The sequence below is a fragment of the Megalops cyprinoides genome, chromosome 14 (assembly GCF_013368585.1).
Source record: "Megalops cyprinoides isolate fMegCyp1 chromosome 14, fMegCyp1.pri, whole genome shotgun sequence".
NCBI classification, from domain to species: Eukaryota; Metazoa; Chordata; class Actinopteri; order Elopiformes; family Megalopidae; genus Megalops; species Megalops cyprinoides.
Window position 1 is genome coordinate 2,240,452 of NC_050596.1, and position 23,924 is coordinate 2,264,375.

The window sequence follows — 23,924 nt, forward strand, 5'->3', positions numbered from 1 at the left end:
TGCAAGTTTTCTAACAGCCCTTTATTCAGTGATGAAGTTATTTGTGTTCAAAATACTTATTACTAGACATGCCGATGACTAAATCAATTCAGCATGTATTTGAAATCATGCATCCCTACTACCAAGAACATTGCCCAGGTTAGTAGCAATGGAACATTGGTAATGATCTCACCACTACATAATAGGCTGTTAGGAAACCTGTATGGTAGTTTCTAACTACATGGAGCAAGCCAATGCAGTTGGAATTGTAGGACATAGACAGGGTCGTGGCATAGGTCCACTGCATTCATTTTGTCTCACCTAAAGCTATATATTAAGAAAGTAGCATGTTATGTTGCTGCACATTGAAACTGTGGTGAAAACTGAGTCAAAACAATTGTAAAATACTGTAATGCTAACATGTGAAGGCAGCACCGCATTGTGGCTCTTTACTTCACCAGCACAAATGCTTTACCAAGCCTTTTGGTTTTATGGTTTCCTTCCTCTCCAAAGCAGCTCAGTTATTACACCGGCACAAAAATGGACAATTCGGTTTATGCTATTGTCTGAAAGGGCATTGGTCCCATATGGGATACAGCAGCTGGAAAAAAAGTAAGATGCTGTTTTCCCCTTCCTGCTTATGCTAAGAAAATTTTGGCAATTTGAAGTTTCATACAGCCACGTCCCAGATGACCATGTGTCATTGAAAGAGGTGTGTCAACACAAGTAGACTGGGAAAAATTGATCATTACATATAATGGTTAATAAATATGCAATAAGGAAAGAAAACAAGGGGGAATGAGAGTTTGTTCGTTTCCAGGCTATCCTACTCTTTATTTAATGCAAATTACAGTACCAGGTAACCAAGTCACACAGGAACAGAATGGACATATTTACAGGGAGAGGGAAACATTTAGCATACTTTCACAGGAAAAAAAGTTTATATGTAAAACGAAAAAAAATTCAGTCACAAACAGAGGCATTCAAGTAGTAGTAATGTTATACAGGTTGTTTTTGTCTTTTTTTTTTTTTTTTTACTTTAAATCAAGACAGATTTTTTCCACGAGTGTATGCAATTTTCTGTATATAACCCACAGTTCTGTATTTCAATTTTTAAATTATCGTCAGAACTTTGCGTTTTACGTTTTTTTTCTTTACTCTGAACTTTAGTCACAAGAAGTGGTCACATGGTTCGTTTTACAGGCCAGGTGATACCATAGCAACACATGTATGACTGCAATATTACAAGCAAGCTTTTTTATTGATTTTATACATATATATATATGTATATGTGTGTGTGTGTATATATATATATACACACACACATACATACACATATATATATAATCTCACAAAAGGGGGGGGGCTACATGGTACTTCTACTGAGTGCTGTTGAATGTGAATTACAGATGGCTGACAGAAATAGAAACCCTACAGATTATATCTTTATTGCCTCTTAATTCATGGGATTAGCAATAGATGACACTGATTCACTTTGGTACCAGGACAGGAATCGGACAGCGCACACATTTTGCGCTCAAACTCTGAACCAAAAATAAAGGACAAATCATTTCTGCAAGCACGCTCCCCTCTGCAGGCCTGCGACAGAGGGAGTGGGACAGAAGGGACACGCAGAGGAGAGAGGACGAGAAAGGCGCAAGTCCCCCCCCCCCGCTAAAACCATCGCTTAGAAACACCCTTTCCACAGGACACACAGACACAGTCTAAAAAAAGAAGCTACATTTAAAAAACAGCATGGCCTCAATTAGGGCCAAGACAGTTATAAAAAATTGAGAAAAAAGGGAGAGAGGACGAGGTATAAAGTAAATATGGTTATCAGGTGAAAAAATAAGTTTGTACGTTGCTGCAGAGGATTTGGAAAAGTTGAGGGGGATCAGTGATTCAACAGCACTCCGCAGGGGGTTCTGGGGAAGAAACAGGGGCAGTAGCTAATGGCTGCAAAGGCACTCCAAACTATAGATACACTATACATTACTAGTTATTGTTACAATAATATAGCTGGCACCTACTGTACAGTTACAACTTAACTATATGGCTGGAAAATGCTCATCTATATATTTTAATAAACGATCATTGCCCTGAATTTTTTTTTTCTTTGTTTTATTTTTTGCTCATTAACAGTTCTTGGGTCTGCGTATTTACATACCATACACAAAAGAAAAAAAAAACACACTAAAAAGTACAAGCCAGAATTTGGTGAGGAGAATTTGGTGGGTGGGTGGGTGGGTGTGTGTGTGTGTGTGTGTGTGTGTTTATACACACACACACACTATATGGACAAAAGTATTTGGCCACACCTGTTTTTCAGCACCTTTGGGATGAACTGGTACGGAGATTGCAAGCCAGGCCTTCTCGTCCAACATCAGTGCCTGACCTCATAAATGCTCTACAGAATGAATGGGCACAAATTCCCACAGAAACACTCCAAAATCTTGTGGAAAGTCTTCCAGGAAGAGTGGAAGCTCTTATAGCTGCAAAAGGGGGACCAACTCCTATTAAAGTATATGTATTTGAATACAATGTCATAACAATGTAATGGTCAGGCGTCTGAATACTTTTGTCCATATAGTAGATATATATATATATATATATATATATATATATATAACACATACACACGCACATGCAGTTTTCTTCCTATTATAAGACATGTCAGAAGATTATTCTGAAGGGAGACAGGTTAATACCGTGGCCAAGCTGACTGGCAGGCACAAGTGAAGAGGACGATGTAAGACTCCCAGAGTAGTGGTTTAAAATAATGGTGGTGAGGGACACAGCAAGTGCACCCCCTTCTCTCCTCTCCCCTGAAAACAAAGGGCTGAGCTGCTGAGCCATCAGGCGCTCAACGCCCCGCACAGCGCATGCCATACATGTGGGTCACTGCACTGGAGCTGCACCCCATCGCTTTACCCACAATCCCCTGCGTTCCCACAACAAGTATACCTGGGAGCTATAGTGGAACTTCACTTTGATCCTGTGAGATAGACTGTAACACCCTGCCATCTGGACAGTGCCTACCCGAGTGAGCGTGCTGAGCACAGCTCATGTTAAACACATCTTTACAGAGGCTTTGCTGTCTCGTATTTTGTTCAAAACCAACAGCATGACCTCTGGTCCATTTTACAGGAGGGTAGGTCAGTAAAACAAGCAAAAAAGAAAAAAATACACCTGAACAGTCAACTGGAACAGATGGGTGGGCACAGTACGGCACGTTGTGCCAATCACATCCATTACATTTTACGCCATCCATAATTGACCACACCCTTCAGCCTCTCCCCACCATATCCAAGACTCATACAATCAGGTCATGTAAGTAGAGACAAAAAGAAGGGGTTAAAGGTGATCTCCACAGTTCCCAGTCATCAGCAAAGACAGTGCGGAAACAGAAAGCAACGAGGAGAACACTGGAGAGACCACCACAAATAATATCACCACTCTCTTTGAACCTCCTGTAATTCTGGAACCATTCTGAACCATTTAAGATTTTACATATACATATATATATATATATATATATATATATATATATATATATATATATATATATATATATATATATATATATATTTTTTTTTTTTTTTTTTTTTTTTTTTTTTTTTTTAAATTATTTTACATAATGCAAATTCATATATAAACTGATAAACTGTGTATGCATATATAATACAAGTACACAGACGCAGATACATGTTACTCATTCAAGAGTTCACATCTTCCCACCTCCCACACAAAAAAAATAAAATAAATAAATTGATGATTCATAAAAAAAAAAAAAAAAGAACTCCAAGAAACCTCAGGGCAGCACTGAATTCCTTCTCAACAACACATCTCTGGAAGGCTTGTTTCTTCATGGAAAAAATATTCATGTACATGTAATAAAAAATACTCCTGCTTCCCAGCTTCACCCCAGAACCCAAATCCAGACTGGCAGAATTACAGCAGGCAGAATGTGTGTTAGGTTTTCAGATCATCAACAAATGTAAATTTTAGCCTTTTTGATTCTTGTTGACTCTTGTGGCGCTCCCGACCAAAGCCAAGTCATGCACATAGTCAAGGACCCAGGGCCAGGGGTCAGGGGGACACAAAGCAGGGGACATCGTACAGACATGTGGACATGAGAGAACACAGGGCAGAGGGTGGAGGGAGGTTAACCCTTTGTATTTATGGAGTGAGGGAGGCTGGTGGCAGATAGCTGTAGCTACAGTGATGCTGCAATAAAAAGATTGTCCAGGGAGACACGTGAATAGTCTTATTAACCATATATATATATATATATATATATATATATATATATATATATATATATATATATATATTACACACACTGAACAGCTCCCCCATCCAGTTCCCCTACTCTCTCTGCAAGCACAAAAAAAGATGATCAGTTATCATACACAAAAGAATACACAAAGAATAATAAAAAACACTTAAATGAACAAACAAGAGGGGGTGGGAGTCGGGGGGGGGGGCAGTCTGATTGGTTTCATTGTGTTTGTTCCTTTTGTGTTGTTCCTACCCCTGCCTTTCTTTCCTCCCCCTCCCTGGGAGATGGGTGTGGCTAGCGAGCAGCAGGGCAGGGCGGCCCTAATTCCGTGGGATGGGCCTCAGAGGAGGGGGGAGCAGGGCTCAGGTGGAGTTGGAGGCAGAAGCTGAAGCTGTGTTTGTTGTCTGACCGCGATCACCAGTGTTGGCATCTGTAACAGGGAGGGGAAGAAAAAAAAGCAGTGAAACCCTCTGAGACACAGCATGGAGGCAAAGCTGGAGCTAAGTATTTCCTCATACTGGAACACCTGTGGCACCAGTGAGGCTTTTCCAGTGGAGACCGGGGAGCAGGAGCGGACACTGGGGGGCAGTGGGGAAGGCAGTGCAATTTCACCTGAAGCGGCAGAGGCGTTGGTGGGGGTGGAGCCTCCAGCCTGGTTGCGGGCATGCGCAGGGATGAGGATGGAGGCCAGTGAGGGGTTACTGGAAAGCTCTGAGGAGGAAGGGAGAGATCAGGAGATTTAGAAGTTGGACTTCCTGTCTACAGGTGCCACAGAAACACACCAACCACACAACACCTCAAAAACTCAAAAACACCCGATAACGCTAACAATCCTGACCAAATATCGCTTGAATAATCACATCCTGTCCATTGAAAAAGGATTACGCAGGTGTTACTCATTTAACTTGAATGGATATACTTCTGTTCTATTGTGCTGGAAGAAAAAAGGGGCCACTAAATGCATGTAATGTAATGTAATGTTATGTTACAGCCAGGGAAGACATGCACTTCCTTCTAAAATAAATACTACCAAGCAAGGGAAAAATTCATTAAAAAGATAACAAATATCCTTTTGAAATTGGAAAGGACGACTGACAGCAACACACACACACACGCACACATCTATATGTACACATATAGGAGGGAGGGGCAACAAGAAAGCGGTGGAGTCTTTACCTTGAGTGGTAAAGTTGAAAAGCGAGGGTTTCTCACGTCCATTGGGCAGCTTTACGTTGGGGTCCCGCAGCTCATCAAAGAAGGAGTGCGCGCAGGCCTCCAGTGGGGTGAGGCGGGCGGTGGGCGTGTACTCCAGCAGCCGAGAGCACAGGGCGATGGCCTCAGGAGGCGTACGCGGCCGGAATACCTGCAAGCCATCCACACAGCTATGCATCAACACTGCAACACTGCAACACACGTGCACGCACACAAACACACACATTCTCACACTCAAATACATTTAAATACATTTAAACACAAGCACAGACCCATGCATGCACCCACTCACACACGCAAAGAGCACCTTTAGTGAGATCACAACACTCAGATGCTCTGGGGCAGCTAGTTGGCTATTACTGACAGGAGCTCTCCAGGGGACATCCGCTGTGACAAACGGGGTGAAGGGGGGGTCCAGCCTGGCCTGATGTGTGTGGGGCTTGCCTTTTTCCATGGCTACCATAAAGACTGCCTCCACGTGTTCTCAAATGAATTAGTCCAAAATTAATTCCAAATCAACTCTTCTCCTTTAACTGGAAGACCCTGCAATGAGATGCAGTAACTGGAAATGGATGGATGAGGGGAGGCATGGCAACTGAAAGAGGAATGAATAAAGCAATGGATGGCTAGAGGAGTGAATAAAGCTATAGATGGCTAGGTGATTAAATAAAGCGATGGATGGTGAGAATTGCTGAGCCGATGAAAGGCACATTTTGATTTCTCATGACTTTCCACTGTTGTCACAAGCTCATCTCCGTAAGCTGCCATCCAACTCCAACATGGCAGTGGTCTAAGAAGGTTTTATACCTTCTTGAAACCTGCTAGTGCAGTCATCTTCTGCATGTCTATCATCATCATGGAATAATCAGCTTGAAACAGTAATCCCTACAGTTGCAATATCTAAAGACAATTCTATGTGGATAGTATACCATTAAAGTTACAGGTTAAGCACAAATATTTGGGTCAAGCACAAATATATTCCAGACATGCATAAAAACCATTTCTGACACCGACTCAAGCACAGGTTTCTCTCTCTCTCTCATTACTTACAATGCCATAAAAGATGCCTGACAGCAGATAGCAGTAATGCACCTTCAGTGTGGGTTTCCCACTGGTCATGAACCACCACAAAAGCAGCACCCGATTGTGGCAGACCCTGCGCAAATTCTCTAGAAGCTTAAATATGCTCATCAAGGGTTTTCATCCATGTCTGTCACAACACCAGCTCATTCCAGTAAACTTCCAAGCCAGCTTTGCAGAGCTCTCCTAAGGAGCAAAGTTGTGTTCATATTTTAGTGAATCTCTGCTGGAGGGAAAAGCAGAACTGTGAGGGAATTCCACATGCCCCCTTGCTTAAGTTATTAAAGCAGCCAGCAACAAGAGATGAAAGTGGGATAGCACGTGGTCACTTCAGAGCTGCTAAGCAGCACGAGGAAGTCCAGACATTGTAACAGCACCAAGGTATCAGCTTCCAACATGCACTTCACCTAAGAAATGAACCCTCTGGATGAGAGAGGGGCCCTCCCCCAGTCTGCCAGCAGCAGGCAGGGGAGTGGGGCCCCTTGCATGTCAGTGTGTGTGAACGCTGCTCACCCCCCACAAGCAAAATGATGACATGACCAAGAGATCTTTTCACAGGAAACAGATGGACACAACACACTGGACAACAAATTTTTTCAAACTTTTTGCATCCTGAAAAAAATTAGAGATTATGATAGACAATATCAAGCTGAACACAAAATCATGTAGGAATTTGGAGAAACATTAAAATAACTTTTACTGATTTTAACATGTTTAATTGCATAATGATGCTGACACATTGTGTTAGTTCAACTGAGCAAAATATTTTGCAGCTGATTTTTGCTTGTACTCAGCATCTGGTGCCTCTCGCGTCAGTGATCAACAATAGTCAGCCAACATTGATGGATTCCAGTTGGCCTGATACCACTTTTCCATGGTCACAATGTCCTGGTGAAACCTTTCACCATGTTCGTCACTGACTGCACCAAGATCAGCAGGGAAGAAGTCCAAGTGTGAATGCAGAAAACAAATTTTCAATGACATGTTGCACTCCATGGGTTTGTATGCTTTAAGCATGTTGTCAAGCAGCTCAATGTAGTTTGGTGCTCTGTAGTTGGCAAGAAAATTCTCAACAATATCCTTAAATGCCTACCATGCTATTTTCTCTGGCCCAACTAGCAGATCTTCTAACTCCCTGTAGTTGATGACCTGTCTGATTTGTGGACCAACAAAAATGCCCTTCTTAATCTTGGCATTAGTTATTCTTGGAAACATCTGTCTCAAATAGTGAAATCCATTACCTTCTTTGTTCATTGCTTTGTTCACAAAATTTTTCATCAATCCAAGTTTTATATGAAGAGGAGGCAGACATATCTTTGTTGGGTCGACAAGTGGTTTATGTGCCCCACTTTTCTGGCCTGGAAAAAAATGTTAACAGAGCAGCCAGTTCTTTTTAATGTACTGTGACTCTTTAGCCTGGCTATCCCATTCACAAAGGAAACAACGGTACTTTGTATATCCTTGCTGCATTCCTAATAGCAGTGCCAATACTTTTAGACGACAAATATTCCAGTCATAATTGTTGTACTGTTTCAACAACAGTTCCATGTTATTGTAGGTTTCTTTCATGTGTACTGCATAGCCAATGGGTACTGAAGGGTGGACATTACCATTCTGTAACAGGACAGCTTTCAGGCTTAACTTTGACAAATCTATAAAAAGACACCATTGCTGTGGGTCATGCGCACAACCCAAAGCCATGAACAATCCATCAATGTCAGTGCAGAAACTGAGGTTGTCAACCTGAGTAAAGAAGTTTGTCAAATGTTCTTGATGGTTCCAAAAGACAGAAATTTTTGTACCTGGTGACAGCAAACCCCATCCTTGCAATCTTGAACCAAGTAGTTCTGCTTTAGCTTTTGACAAATCTAAGTCCCTGACCAGGTCATTTAATTCTGGCTGTGTTATCAGAAGAGGATAACCAGGCATAAAGGGTTCAACAATTGGATCAGTGTCGTTTTCGACATCTGGTTCATGCGTTGTGGCATCTTCATCTGCCTCATCTAGGCTCCATGTCTCTGGTGGCTTTGGTACTGGCAAACTATCATCATGTGGCACTGGTATCATGGCTGAAGGCAGATTGGGGTATTCAACAGATTTCTTATTTTTAGTAGAGAAGCCAGATATATTGGTCAGACAGAAGTATCAGTCCATCAAGTGATCCTTCTGTTCTCGCCGTATCATTGGGGCTGCAAATGGCATTGACTTCTGACTACCTCTGAGCCAAGCTCTCAGGTTGACTGCACAAGATGCACAACAAATGTGAGGAGCCCAGGGTTTGTCTTGGTCACCAATTTTACATCCAAAGTAGAGCTCACAGGCTTTCTTAATAATTGCAGTCATGGTGCGTCTTTGAGCCTTAAGCGTATGCTCACCACAGATGCAACTGTTGCGACATTAACGAGACATTTCTGCTGTATTAAATCTTCCTGAAGACAATAAATCCTATAGTTAAGTATACTCACTATGCTATTGCCTGAAGAATATGTGCATCAACATGCGTCCAAACAGCATCTGTAAATGTGAGCAGCTTTTATAGCCTGTCTGCCAGCATCTAACCTGACTAAGCATGCCCAGGCATGCGTAAGACAATATTTGCATAGCAACTACACTGAGTACATGCCCAGGCATGCTTGGACTGACCAAAATGGCTGGCTTTGTGGGCAATATACTAGTAGACTTAAAATATGATGGGAAATCACAAAAATAGGTTATATCTACAAAACGGTATGTGATAGGAAAATATTGTGATGTTTGTGATCAGCAGCCCAAAATCCATAAAATACACCCAAAAGTGTTTAGGAGCAAAATCTTCATTTTCCAGTGTTACCAGAATGGAACAAAATGGAGCCCTGCTACACTCCTGACAGCTGAGAACCGTCTGTCTGAACATGCTACACCAAAGCAGATTGAGCTTGTATTAGAGGGGCACAGAAAAGACACAGACAGGGTCACTGATTGCTCTGGTTCAAGTCTAGATTTTTTACCAACTGTTGTTGGAAACTGGGAAGCAGGATTCAGCATTGAGGTGACTGGTTAGATTTTTAGTAATGCAGAAGAAGAAATTCACTGTAACACCCACAGAGTAAAGTGTCACCGGTTGCAGGGTGGGGAGTGACACAGGGAACTGTCGGTCACACTTCCAGCAACACCACATGGAGATGCAGGCTGACGGGGAGTGAGGTGACCAGTGCGTTTTGGCAAGAGTCGGAATGGGGGGATGGGAGGATGGGCATGTGAGGAGAGTAGTAGTAAAACGGTTCCTGTACCTGTTGACTCACCTTAGTCCATGGGTGTGCTTTAATCTGGGGGAACTTGAACTCGGTGTAGTTGGGGTTCATTTCACGGATCTGTTCCCTTGTGGGGGTCCCCAGGACCTGAGGGACAGGGAGAGTGGCGGAGCGAGAGAGGTAAGCGGAGGATGAGAGGAGAAGAAAGAGGAGGATAAGGCCGCAGAGGGGTGGAATGGTTAGCATTGGAATTCAGACACGGTACACTCTGTGGTGTGTGAGGACTGCATTAAGTAGCATAACTGATTACACTGCATTTCACACACTTGCCACAGTGAGAGAAACACTGCAGGGCTTGGTGAGGATGGCTCAAAGATCTTCTCACACATACAGAAATATCTGTACTGGCAACAGTCACTTTTTCTCCACTTTCCAGTACTGCCATTCTCAACAGTACATAATGTGGCAACTCACTCTCTTATGTCTGTATAAACAAGAGTAAAACCATGCTAAGCAGAAGTGTAGACAGTAAGGAAATACAATTGGAGGAACAGATGACAACAGACTGAAGTGAGCAGACACATACAATGTTATTAGCTGGGGTTAGCACACATACGCATACACACACAGGGTAGCAGAAACAGACATAGACACATTGTAGTTGTTGCGTTGTTGTACAGCCTTACTTTGATGATCTCCACCAGCTGATCCACGCCACTGTCACCGGGGAAGATCGGTTGCCCTAGCAACAGTTCTGCTAGCACACAGCCAGCTGACCACACGTCTGCAGAAGAGGGGAAAAAAACACTCAGCCAATCCAGAGCATTTTAACGTATTACATCAAAACTGCTCCAACTAACTGCAGGGAATGACATACAAAGATATAACAGCCCGCACTCACACAGAGACATGGTCAGTGAAAGTTCTTGGCTGCAGTGTGTGTGCTTCCTGACAGGGTCAGTCTGCGGTCATGACAGTCACTCAGAGACATGGCTAAAATGGCTTCCCCTCTCCCACCAGGTGAGTGGCCCTCTAGGTATGGAGGTGTAGTCTGTAGGAAGGTCCCAGTCTAAGTGTCTGCTACAGACCTTCTGTAGCCCATGTGTATATCATACCTGTACCAACAGTGAAGGAATAGTGTGAGTGAGGGGTGTAGACCTACCTATACTGGAGGTGTAGTCTGTGGCCCCGAAGATGAGCTCAGGGGCTCTGTAGTACCGTGAGCAGATGTAGGATACGTTGGGCTCACCGCGTACCAGCTGCTTGGCACTGCAGACAGAAAGCTCACCGTCAGAACACACTTTCCTCTTCTCAGTGTAGCCAAAATGTTCAATTTTATCATTTGGGGAGTTGTAGTTTGTAAAGTTCCAGGTTTGTTGAGTTGTAGTTTGCCATTCACTGTAAAATGCGTGAAAACTCCTATACTCGGTATAGCACCAAGTACCGGCCCAGTAGTTGTAAACATTCACATACAGGAGGATGTTCTTTTTAAACGGTTTCTCTCTGTTGTTGGTATGTGTTGGTAATTACCTTTGTTTTGTGAGACTAATTTTAGTAAGACAATGAGGTGAAACCCGACAAATGTTCAAAAGTGGATGTGAGGCATGATAGAAACTGATTATCAGGAAGGCACAGGTCCTGCCTTTACCAAAGGACAGACCACTGATCACACACTGGGAAGGGCTTCACATGGCAAGCACATTCCCCCTTGCACCCATAAGTCCAAGACTGTAACAAATGCCACATTTTCAAAAATAGTGCACTTCTCAGCACCTATCCCCTTCTCCCTCTGCTGGGGTCTAAAAGGGAGAGACAGGGTCTGAACAGGAAGGGCAGGCATAAGATGGGACTCACCTGCCAAAGTCGCAAAGTTTGAGAACAGCAGTCTCTGGGTCCAGAAGCAAATTCTGTGGTTTTATGTCTCGATGACAGATGCCAAAGGAATGGATATAGGCTAGACTGCGGAAGAGCTGGTACATGTACAGCTGAAAAGAACAGGAACACATCAGGTGTGTGTGTGTGTGTGTGTGTGTGTGTATGTGTGTGTGTGTGAGTGTGTGTGTGAGAGAGAGAGAGCGAGAGAGAGACAGAAAGAGACTGTGAGAGTGCGTATGTGCATGTGTGAAAGTATGTGAGAGTCTGTATCTGCATGCTGAATAATTCTCAGCCAACTGGAGACTTCGGTCAGGATCAAGCTTTATTGCAAGATATCATGGAGAGAAGTGCAGAGTGCTACCATTCTTCAATTCAAGCATAGACAAGGTTGGATATATATTCTATCCTAGAGTTTAAAAATTAAAATACTGGGAGTAGAGTAATCGTGACAGGATACATATGTTGGGAACATCCTGACAAAAGAGGAAAAATCAGATACCCAATATCACAAGAATAAGATAACAGCGCCCCATAAATAAGCTAGAAAGATAGCGCACACGGTGTCATCCTTGAAGGCAAATTTGATTAATATTTAACTGTTTAAGGGAATTAAGAAGAAGCCACATTAGTCACGTATGCCTAAAACAAAGGGAGGATAGCCTATATCAGATTAAAAATAATTGAAACTGAGGGGGCAGTTTCTCCCATAAACTAGGTTCAGGTTAATGCTGCTGTCACAGTGGGGTGTCGGTCAGGACACAGCAGTCAGGTTCCGGGTTCAGAATTTTATTGAGGATTTTGGGATGTGTGGATGTGTGTGTTGTGAGTGTGTGGTTAGTGTGTGTGGTTTCTTAGGCACAGACGCACACAACAACACAATGCTCGGTCCCCAAGGGCTTGGTCTCCCCAGTTCTTCACTCTGTGGGTACTGATCTGGTACTGAGGTGGGGGAGGTCACCACCACCTTTATATTGTCCCATATCCTTGGCCCTATTGAGGTTCTTATTGGTGGCCAAAGGATAGGGACAGGTCAGAGAGCAAATGGTGATCTGGGGGCCATCCTTGGCGGTGCGCCTGTGTCTCGGGTTACCTGCGGGGGTCCTGCTGATAAGGGGACCAGCAGGACTGGTTTGGGCAGGTTTCAAGCTGTAAATTGAACGAGTTGTAAACAAGTGCCTGTGAGAGGTGGGGGTGGTGCGCAAACAAAGACACAGACAAAGACAGAAACATGTGGCCCTTTTCTACAATAATTAATGGGTCTACAGGTATTTCTTCCACAGTGCATGTGTGAATGTGTGAGTGTGTGTGTGTGTGTGTGTGTGTGTGTGTGTGTGTGTGTGTGTGTGTGTGTGTGTGTGTGTGTGTGCGCATTACTAGGAGGGTGGATGCAATCCTGTGTTTCTGGGCTCAGATCATCACTTCCTTTTATTGTTGTAACACAGGACAATATACACTGATGAGCCAAGACATTATGACCACCTGCCTAATATGCTGTTGGTCCTCCGTGTGCCGCCATAACAGCACCAACCCGCCGAGGCATGGACTCTACAAGATCCCTGAAGGTGTTCTGTGGTATCTGGCACCAAACATCAGCAGCAGATCCTTAACGTCCTGTAAGTTGAGAGGTGGAGCTGCCGTGGATCAGACTTGTCGGTCCAGCACATCTCACAGATGCTCAATTGGATTGAGATCTGGAGAATTTGGAGGCCAAGGCAACACCTTCAACACTTCATCATGTACCTCAAACCATTCCTGAACAATGTATGCAGTGTGGCAGGGTGCATTATCCTGCTGAAAGAGGCCACTGCCATCAGGGAATACCATTGCCATGAAGGGGTGTACCTGGTCTGCAACGATGCTTAAGTAGGTGGCACGTGTCAAATTGACGTCCACATGAATGGCTGGACCCAGGGTTTCCCAGCAGAACATTGCCCAGAGCATCACACTCCCTCCACCGGCTTGTCGTCTTCCCACAGTGCATCCTGGTGCCATCAGTTCCCCAGGTAAATGGCGCACACGTACACGGCCATCCATGTGATCTACAAGAAAACGGGACTCATCGGACCAGGCGACCTTCTTCCACTGCTCCAAGGTCCAGATCCAACGCTCACGTGCCCATTGTAGGCGCTTTCGATGGTGGACAGGGGTCATCATGGACACTCTGACCAGTCTGCGGGTACTGGGCTTGGGCGGTATCAAGGTGTTACGGTACACCGGGATATTTAGTAATCCTGAAGGTATGATTTTCAATACTGTCAAAAATACAGATGCTCCTCTTTCTATTAAACTGATCCGGAGATGCTGTATTGAGGTGATGTATTGTAGTGCACAGCACGTGCCACCAGAGGTCAGTCTACTGGTGAAAAAGATGGCGAATGCGAGTGGTGGGGATAACGTTACAGGACTAGTAAAAAAAAAAAAAAAGAAAAATACCACTGCCCCTGTTTGGAGTGTTTTGGGGTTCATCCCGATGATAAAGGTGAGCCAGCCATTCCGGACGAAGCTGTGTGCACTATTTGCTTAAAGAGAGTTGTGGCTAAAGGAGGGTCACACGTCAAACCTCCATTCACACCTCACACCAAACTGATAAAATGGCATATTAAAGATGCCGTTGCATTTCACTGTAATTCCATTCAGTTTGTCTTTGAGCAGGTGCTGCTCTTTCTTCCGTGTCACTGCGGATAACTAGTGTCTTCAGACATCCTGATCCCTCTGTAACGGAAATGGTGCTTTTTTAAATTCCACAACTTTCCTTAAGTAGTTGTGAAGGAATATAGCAAACTAGCGATAATCATACATGTCACCCGATATGTTCTTGTCTACACGTATCTGTAAACTCTTCAGGAGGCTGGCTAGCTAGCTAAGTTAGTGAATTAGAAGTGTAACCACTAATTCGTATTTAAGATAGACTAGCTTGCCAGCTCACCAAAAAAAATGATTACCAAGCTGGCTGCCAAGCTCAGTGAAATGCAGCAATGACGCATTTTGTTGTTTGTCAAGACTATGAGATGAACAGCCAAATTAACACGGCAGCTAGCTAGCTAGCTAGCTAGCGGGCTAGAGTCACATCCAGTGCAGTGCATTTTCAACACATTTATCAATGTTTTTCAGAAAGTATAGGATTTAAACTGTCAAATTATGATGACACCTCATTTATGACCAAAAATTCATTTTTGATGTTTTTAGGCCTTTTGCCACAACCGAGGTCACAATCGGGTTTCTGTGGGTCGCCACACATTATTATGATTATTACTTTGGCTGTAAAAAAAAAGATAGGCCCCAGCAAGACTTTTCTAAGTAGGCCAACTGCATATTAGACACACAGCATTGTAGGCTAGCTAGACAATGTCATACATGCTACAATGACTTCTATCACCAGCAGCTCAGCTTTTACGTTTTTTTTTTTTTTTTTTACACAAATACCATCATATACCTATACCCCGGTGAAATGTCGGGAAGGTATGAAGGTATGAAAAAATAGATGCCGCCCAAGACTAGCAGCTACGCAGCCCCATACACAGCAGGGCGCAATGCACTGTGTGTTGTGACGTATTCTTCCCGTAACCATCATTAAAATTTTCTGTGACTTGTGCCACAGTAGACCTTCTGTCGGTTAGCACCAGACGGGAGAGCCTTTGTTGCCCTCGTGCATCGATGAGCCTTGGGCACCCAACACCCTGTGTTTGTGGTTTGTCCCTCCTCGGACCACTGTCAGTAGGTACTCACCACCACTGACCAGGAGCACCCCACAAGCCTTGCCGTTTCAGAGATGCTCTGACCGAGTCGTCTGGCCATAACAATTTGGCCCTTGACAAAGTCGCTCAGGTCTTTACTCCTGCATCCAACACATTGACTACGAGAACTGATTGTTCGCTTATCATCTAATCTACCCAGACCTTGACATGTGCCCTTGTTTGGAGATGACCAACGTTATTCGATTCACCTGTGAGTGGTCATAATGTTTTGGCTCATCAGCGTATATATAGCAACTACATGCTGAAAACCACTAAATCAGCCCCTGGAGGAGTGCCATGAAGGGGTTAATCTCTCCAATACAGGAAAAGAGAGAACTGGACCGCAATAAGGGGGACGGACAGACAAAACAAGCATGAAAGAGACAGTGCGAGACAATGAAGGGGGAGGGGTCTGAAAAAGACAGACACCGAAGGGGGAGGGGCATGAAAGAGACAGACACCTAAGGGGGAGGGTCATGAAAAAGACAGACACCAAAGGGGAAGGGGCATGAAAGAGACAGACAACAAAGGGGAAGAGGCATGAAAGAGACAGACAACGAAGGGGGAGGGGCATGAAAGAGACAGAGAAGGTGGGGGGGGGGGGGTTCTCTTTCTTGGAAGACACTTCCTCCAAAACAAAGTCAGAAAGAGCTCTTCGGAACACAAAGGTCAGTGACACCATGGCAACCCCCTTCCTCACCTTGACACAGAAAGTTACTGGAGCCCTTCAGGGGGTCTGCCATGTGCGTCAGCACCATTGTATACAGAAGGAAAACAACACAAAACATTCTCACACACAGACATTTCCCCAGGAAGCCAACCCTGCCATTCACAAAAATCCATCTGGACTCAACCAGGGGATGTTTAACAATGCAGCTGTAAATTTCTCTAGGTATTTAAATCTGCTACAATTTGCATTTACATTTATTCATTTGGCAGACGCTTTTATCCAAAGCGACTTACATAGGTTACAGTTCTTTACAATGTTATCCATTTATACAGCTGGATATTTACTGAGGCAACTGTGGGTTAAGTACCTTGCCCAAGGGTACAGCAGCAGTGACCCAGTGGGGATCGAACCGGCAACCTTTCGGTTACGAGTCCTGCTCCTTAACCACTATGCTACATTGCTGCCCACAATTCCTGGGTTTGTCACAATAAACTGCTATTTAACCTCAACCTGGTTATGCAGACACATAGTGTCTCCTGGACACGACAGTGTAAGGCAGAGGACATTAGTGGGGGGTGGAGAGCCTGTGGGGGGCCACGCCTAGATTAGATGGATGTTTGCAGAGCCCGGGGCCCCGCAGCTCATGAAAGCAGGGGCAGCTCATGAAATATGGATATAGCTTCATTTCAGTAGCTATGGCTAACCTCACACACACACACAACTATACACAAAAGCCTCCAAATCCCCCCAGCACTTGTTCACTGGAGGACAGGGGCAACTCTGCTGAGCTACCCCCAGCCGAGGCCAACCCAGACGAGTGCTGTGACGCAGTCTGAGGGCATGGGCCTTTCATACCTTCACATACACCATGGGCAGGGTCTGCTTGGCTCGGCTGTAGTGTCGGGCGACTCGGTACACGGTCTCCGGAACATAGTCCAGGACCAGGTTCAGGTACACCTCATCCTTCTGCCAGCAACAGAGAGAGAAGGAGGAGAGGTGGTTAATGTGTGCATGGAGAAGACACTGCTTGTTTAAATGCAACATTTTCCACACCAGTTCTGCAAAAGCCATTTGCACATATGGGTGAAAAAAATGCACAAGATGTGTTTATGTGTTAAACAAAGCAATAAGCAGGGAGAAAAATGACAGAGAGAGTGAGAGAGAGTGAGAGAGTTTCAAACAAGTAACTGAGCTCTTTTGCTTCATTCAATTCGCATTCAAAAACAAGGAAATTCTGCCAATACCCTGACAACCCTGCTATCATTCTGGCTAACCAGGGTCACCGGTCAATGCACACACGCGCCACACACACACACACACACACACACTTTCTCTCTCTCAGGGCCGTGCAGAGACCTTTAGAGGGGCAGGTGCTCAAATTTAAAAAGGGGCACATGGATCAAGATGTTACAACACCAACTACAGTGTAACCTGCCGAACTATAACAACCAATATTCAAAGAGAATGTAAAATGGAATCTTATAACAAACCACATCATACTTTATGATTGCAACTTAGAAGAGTTTGGCATTCATCAAAATGCATTATTGTAATTATTATTTGAAGATTACTCAGTTGCAGACTACTCTCAGGCTGTTACAGGACATGATCAGCTGGTGTACCTGGACATTGCTGTTTCTTATCAGTGTCTGCTGGGGCTGTAAGCAGACAAGAATGCATTCCAGAGAGCACTGATGTGCACAGAGCAGTCCCAGATAAGTTAGGTAAGACTGGGAATGTGTAAGACTGTTCAGTTATGAATCTGTACTGTATATGCAATATATAATGAAGCAAATACAAAACAACAATATATTTTAGCTGTAGTTTATTAATGAAATAGACACAAAACAACAAAATAAATAATACTAATAACAAATAAAATCTTTGTTGCCCACTCAAAACAGCCGCACACCATATGATGTTCAATAGATGCAAAACTGACAGATATTGCAACAACAATGTTATGGAATGCATTTTATCACTAAAATGCTGTCCAAACTAGCAAAACAGAGAACTAACTAGCCTAAAAAGTGACCTTCAGAATCAGAGCCACTATATTGCTGGCTAGCTACTATGCTACTTCACGGTTTTCCGATGAAGTATAATACTACAGGCCTAAATATATGGCTCGTTCCCCGAACGCCAGACGCAAGACGCCGATCGGTTAGGACCCAAACCCGGAGTACTCACCGATTTCGACACCCTCGCAAAAACTACAGACGTAAGTAGCCACTAGTTACGTACGATGGCTTCTCGCAGCTCTGTTTCTCCAATCCTTAGCTCTCCTCCCTCTCGCTGTCTCCCCTGCTCTGTGTTCAACATGTTTAGTTATTCCTTCTCCGCCATTACTACCAACTTCACCTGTGTTAAATGCGAGCTTAACGCTAGGTTGACGGAGAAGGTAGCAGAATTAGAAGCACGCATCCGCACTTTATACTAGATTAAAGCAAGTGAAAAGTTTATCGAATCCTTTTCAGTACCGGTGCGTCAATTAGCCTTTCCCCTAGTTTAACCCCGGCAGAGCCTTTGCAGCAAGGCGAGTGGGTTACGGTTCGGGAAAATAGACGCAAGCGCAAGCCCCCGGTGCACCACCAACCCCGGTTCACGTTTCCAACAGGTTCTCCCCCCTCAGTAACACACCTGCTGAGAAACCTGTTAAAAGAGCCCTGATTATTGGCGATTCTATTCTTAGAAACGTGAACGTAGAGACACCAACGACCATAGTCAATTGCATTCCTGGAGCCAGAGCTTCCGACATTGAAGCCAATTTGAAAGTGGCTGCTAAAAGCTAAAGGTAAAAGTAAAGCGAAATACTCAAAAATTGTTATTCACGTCGGCGCATGCGATGTTCGCATGAGGCAATCGGAAGTAACAAAGTTAATTCTTAAATCGGTGTGCAGGATTGCCGAACAAATGTCGGATTCAGTAATTTTCTCTGGCCCCATCCCCATGTGGCGCGGTGACGAGATCTATAGCAGATTAACGTCACTTAATCGTTGGTTGTCTGAATGGTGCCCCTCTAACAACATGGGTTTTATAGATAATTGGCACAAGTTTTGGGGGAGGCCTGGTCTTTTAAAACGAGATGGGCATCCACCCTCGAGGGAGGGTGCAGCTATCCTCTCTAGAAACATGGATCATAGTCTGAATTCCTCTAAACTTGACTATCAGGGCCAAGGCCAGGCAGCAGACTTTTCTGTCCTACACAGATGTCTGCTTTTCCCTGGAACCACCGCTTAAAATCCCATAGAGACAGTGTCTGTTCCACGACCCTCCATCCCAAACTTCTTAAAAACATCCAGAGGGGCATTTGTGCTGATAATTTTGATTAAAAATTAAGTCTGACAAACCTGAAAGTACTACCTGTAGACAAATGGTCCTTAAGATTGGGTTAATAAATATCAGATTGCTACAACCTAAAGCTTTATTAATAAACAAATTGATTACTGATCACCAGTTTGATATCTTATGTCTGACTGAAACATGGCTTAAACCTAATGACTTTGTTGCTCTCAACGAATCAACTCCTCCCAGTTACTGTAATCACCAGGTCCCTCGACCTACTGGTAGAGGTGGCGGCGTTGCTGCTGTACACAGCTCCAAACTCTGTGCCAGCCTTAAACCTGGCTATAACTTCCATTCATTTGAACTATTAGTACTTAGCTTTGCACATCCTGACAAGACTGCATTTCAGCTATTTACCCTTGTAATAGTTTACAGGCCACCTGGCCCTGACAGTGTTTTCTTATCGGAATTTGCCAATTTTCTATCTGACCTGGTTGTCAATACAGAAAAAGCTGTAATAGTAGGCGACTTTAATGTCCATATGGATAATGAACATGACCCGTTCAGAACAGCATTTTTGTCCATCATCGAATCCATTGGACTCTATCAAGCTGTGGACAAACCCACACATTACCGCAACCATACTCTTGATTTGGTCCTCACATATGGAGCAGACATTAACCAGGTGGAAATTATGCCACACAATCCTGTGTTATCCGACCACTATCTCATCTCTTTCAATTTACCACTAACGTGCTTCACATACTCGGAGCCTAGATTTTCTTCCAGGCGCATGTTTTGCTCTCTTACAGCAAATGCCTTTATCGACGAGCTCCCTACATCATACTACCTGCACAACGAAATCTCCTCTAGTTTATGTTCAAACCCTAGCTCAACTGAAATTAATCTACTCGCGGACAGAATCGACTCTACTTTGCGTAAAACTCTAGATGCCGTTGCTCCCCTCAAAAGGAAGAAAATCACAGACAAGAAGCTAGCACCTTGGTATAACGCCCATACTCGTGCTCTCAAACAAGCTACACGAAAACTCGAAAGAAAATGGCGCTCCACCAAATTACAGGTTTTTCTCCTGGCATGGAAGGAAAGTCTCCTAACTTACAAGCATGCCCTCACAGCTACCAGATCCAAATATTTCTCTACTCTTATTGAGAGAAACAAGGACAATCCTAGGTACCTGTTTAGCACTATCGCCAGATTAACCAAGAGTCCTGCATCAGTTAACCCTACCATACCAAGCAATTTATAGTAGCAATGACTTCATGAACTTCTTGATAGTAAAAATCTTAAAGATAAGAGACACAATACAAAAAATTCTCATCAACTTCTGGTTCCTGCCTGGCCAGTCCCGTTCCAGATTATGTAGGCATGTCTATTAGGCCCCGCCTCGCGCTTTGACTCTTTTATACCCATTGAATTTAGCGACTTTCTTCTCTTATCAATTCATCTAAAAACTCTACCAGCCAACTTGACCCCATACCAACTGGCTTCCTAAAACAGCTACTGCCTGCAATTGGCACACCACTATTAAATCTTATCAATGCCTCTCTTATGTCTGGACACGTACCTCAGCCCTTCAAAGTAGCAGTTATCAAGCCTATTCTGAAAAAGCCTAATCTTGATCCCAATGACCTGTCAAACTATAGGCCCATCTCAAACCTTCCATTCCTCTCAAAAATTCTGGAAAAAGCAGTATCAAAGCAACTCTGTGCCTTTTTACACTCTAACAACATTTTGGAAGTTTTCCAGTCCGGATTTAGATCTCACCACAGTACGGAAACCGCTCTCCTGAAAGTGCTCAACGACCTTCTACTCTCCTGTGACAATGGCTGTATCTCTCTTCTTGTGCTGCTAGACCTAAGTGCAGCCTTTGATACCATCGATCATTGTATCCTCCTTGACCGCCTGGAAAACCTGGTTGGCATAAGTGGACAGGCCCTATCTTGGTTTAGGTCTTATCTATCAGAACGATATCAGTTTGTCTCCATCAACAACGAATCCTCCGCTCGTTCCAGAGTAAGATATGGTATACCTCAAGGATCTGTGCTTGGACCTCTGCTCTTCTCGTTATACATGTTGCCTCTTGGCGATATCATCCGTAAACATGACATTAATTTCCACTGTTACACGGATGACACTCAGTTACACATATCAGTCAAACCCGATGTCCCTCTGAATATTTCAAACATGGAGGCCTGCCTAACAGATGTTAAGGATGGATGGCCCGAAACTTTCTCCTCCTTAACCCGGACAAAACCGAAAAATCAGGAAAATCGCATCAATTAACGACGCTGAAAAACTAATCCACGCCTTTGTAACATCCAGATTAGACTACTGTAATGCCCTCTTGTTAGGATGTGCAAACGTCTCATTAAAACCCCGTCAGCTGGTGCAAAATGCAGCTGCTCAAATCTTAACTAAAACTAAACGCTTTGAGCACATCACCCCAGTTCTGGCTTCTCTCCATTGGCTACCTATTAAATACCAGATCATTTTTAAAATACTCTTACTCACATTTAAGGCTTTAAATGGGCTTGCCCCCCCCCTATCTTAAGAACCTTCTTCATCCATATCTTCCGCAGAGAGCCCTTCGCTCCCAAAATGCCGGGCTTCTCACCATTCCAAGAGTGGGCAAAACTACTGTAGGCGGTAGAGCCTTTTCCTATCAAGCCCCTCTCCTGTGGAACAGTTTACCCTCTGAGATTCGGGGAACAGACTCTCTCTCCACCTTTAAGTCTAGGCTCAAAACATATCTATATAGTAAATCCTTCAGCTGAGGGACATGGCCTGGTGCTGGCGTGGATCATAGAGTCTCTGGTGGACTAAGTGGTCATTGCTTTCATGGACCCTGTGCTGTGATCTGGTGTTGACTGTCTTAGGGTCGCCCTCATGACTATGCCGGTCCCTTGCCTCCCGTCCCCTAGGTATGCTGCCATAATGTTAGCCTGCCGGGGTCTTTCCTTGTTGCACACCTTTTTCTTGGCCCCTCCTCTCCTGCCTCTCTGTTCTACATCCCTGCCATTCTTATCATCAACTAACCACTGTTTTCTGTTTGCTTCCTATCCCTGCTCCGGGCTCCTGTCCGGAGCTGTAGCCCAAGCGTCTCATCCGTTTTCCAGTCCTGCTACCTCGCTGCCCTGCCCATCAAAGCCAACTGTGTTCCAAGAACCGGACATCCTAGGAGACATTCTTATAATCACTCTACTGTTAACTACTATTGTCTGTCAATCGTAAATGTCTAAAGTACATTGCATAACTTGTCTCTAACTCTATCTGCCCAGTGCCGGCCAGAAGCAGATGGGCCCCCCCATGAGCCCGGTTCTGCTCAAGGTTTCTTCCTGATAGGGAGTTTTTCCTTGCCACTGTTGCCTTAGGCTTGCTCTCAGGGGGTCTCAGGCCTGGGAACAATGTAAAGCTGCTTTGTGACAACTTGTGTTGTAAAAAGCGCTATACAAATAAAAATGAATTGAATTGAATTGAATTAAATATAACGTGACAACAAGCAAACAGAGGAGAGATGACCCGACTGCTTTGAAACACAAATTAAACACGCCATCTCTCAACGTCACGGAGCAGCCGTCTCTGTATGAAGTGCGCAGAAAGCTCACTTGTTGTGTCACATCAGATATTATAACCAGTGTTGTGCATGAACGCCTTAAAAGAGTGCTTTCGTTGAACGTGCTCATTTTTCCGGTGAACGGTTATCTTGAACGTTTCTGTTTGCACCTAAGAACGTGAACTTGAGCTCGTTCAGATTGGTGCATCATTCTTGCGTGTGTTAGAGTAAATGCTTGATGAATAAACACGGACGGCGTTATTCCATACTTGAGACGTTTTTATTAGTGCGACTCATCAGATAGACAGCTCGCAGCCAGCTGCCTGCTGCCCAGTCACTGCGCATGTATACGTACACATAAAATAGTCGTTGGAGCAGCTCATTTAAAAAAATGTAAGAAATGAACTGGGACTGTGAACTTGTTCAAAATTCAAAATTGTGAAGTATGAACGTGAACTTGTTCATTTTAATCTGTGTGAGCTGAACTTTGAGCTAGCTCTTGTGAAGTGTGAATTTGCGCAACACTGATTATAACGGTTCAGATTTTAATTTAAACTGGCAGTTATGGAGAACAAGAAATTACTTGCCGTCCTGTTTGCCAGTGTCACTGACTGCTGCTACTTCAAATTCAATTCTAAAAGCCAATTCTATCAGCTAATGGGCCCTTCATTCAAAGAGGGAGGGGGACGCGCAAACAGATAACATAAACCCACGGCTACTGGCATTCTAACTTAAAGTTTTAATATTATTAATTGTTAAAATTCTTCTTGATAAGGGCCATGGGCAGGCAAAACAAAACAAAAAATCTGCCTTGCCAAAAAGGGCACCATGGCAATCGAGGGGAAAAGGGGCAGGTGCTTGAGCACCTAAAGCCCCCCCCCCCCCCCCCCCCCCCCAATCACGTGCATGCACACTCTACACATATGCACCCCACATACACACAGCTCTGGACTTGTGGTCTCACATGAACACCACACACAGCAATCCACTGAATGACAGCAAC

At 44.1% G+C, this 23,924-nt stretch overlaps 1 protein-coding gene across 2 annotated transcripts in view; it reads right to left on the reverse strand.

The window, feature by feature from the left end:
* Positions 1–4,448: 4,448 nt before the first annotated feature.
* Positions 4,449–23,924, reverse strand: part of gsk3ba (glycogen synthase kinase 3 beta, genome duplicate a) — a 76,257-nt gene continuing 56,781 nt past the window's right edge. The window contains exons 4-11 of one of the 2 annotated variants that reach the window (XM_036544818.1): positions 16,918–17,028; positions 11,638–11,768; positions 10,946–11,052; positions 10,470–10,567; positions 9,823–9,930; positions 5,438–5,624; positions 4,874–4,972; positions 4,449–4,691 (exon numbers count right to left, since the gene is read on the reverse strand). In XM_036544818.1, the coding sequence (XP_036400711.1) occupies positions 4,624–4,691; positions 4,874–4,972; positions 5,438–5,624; positions 9,823–9,930; positions 10,470–10,567; positions 10,946–11,052; positions 11,638–11,768; positions 16,918–17,028 (909 nt within the window). In that variant the 3' untranslated portion in view covers positions 4,449–4,623. The remainder of the gene's footprint in view (positions 4,692–4,873; positions 4,973–5,437; positions 5,625–9,822; positions 9,931–10,469; positions 10,568–10,945; positions 11,053–11,637; positions 11,769–16,917; positions 17,029–23,924) is intronic. The other variant, XM_036544819.1, reaches the window with a different exon arrangement.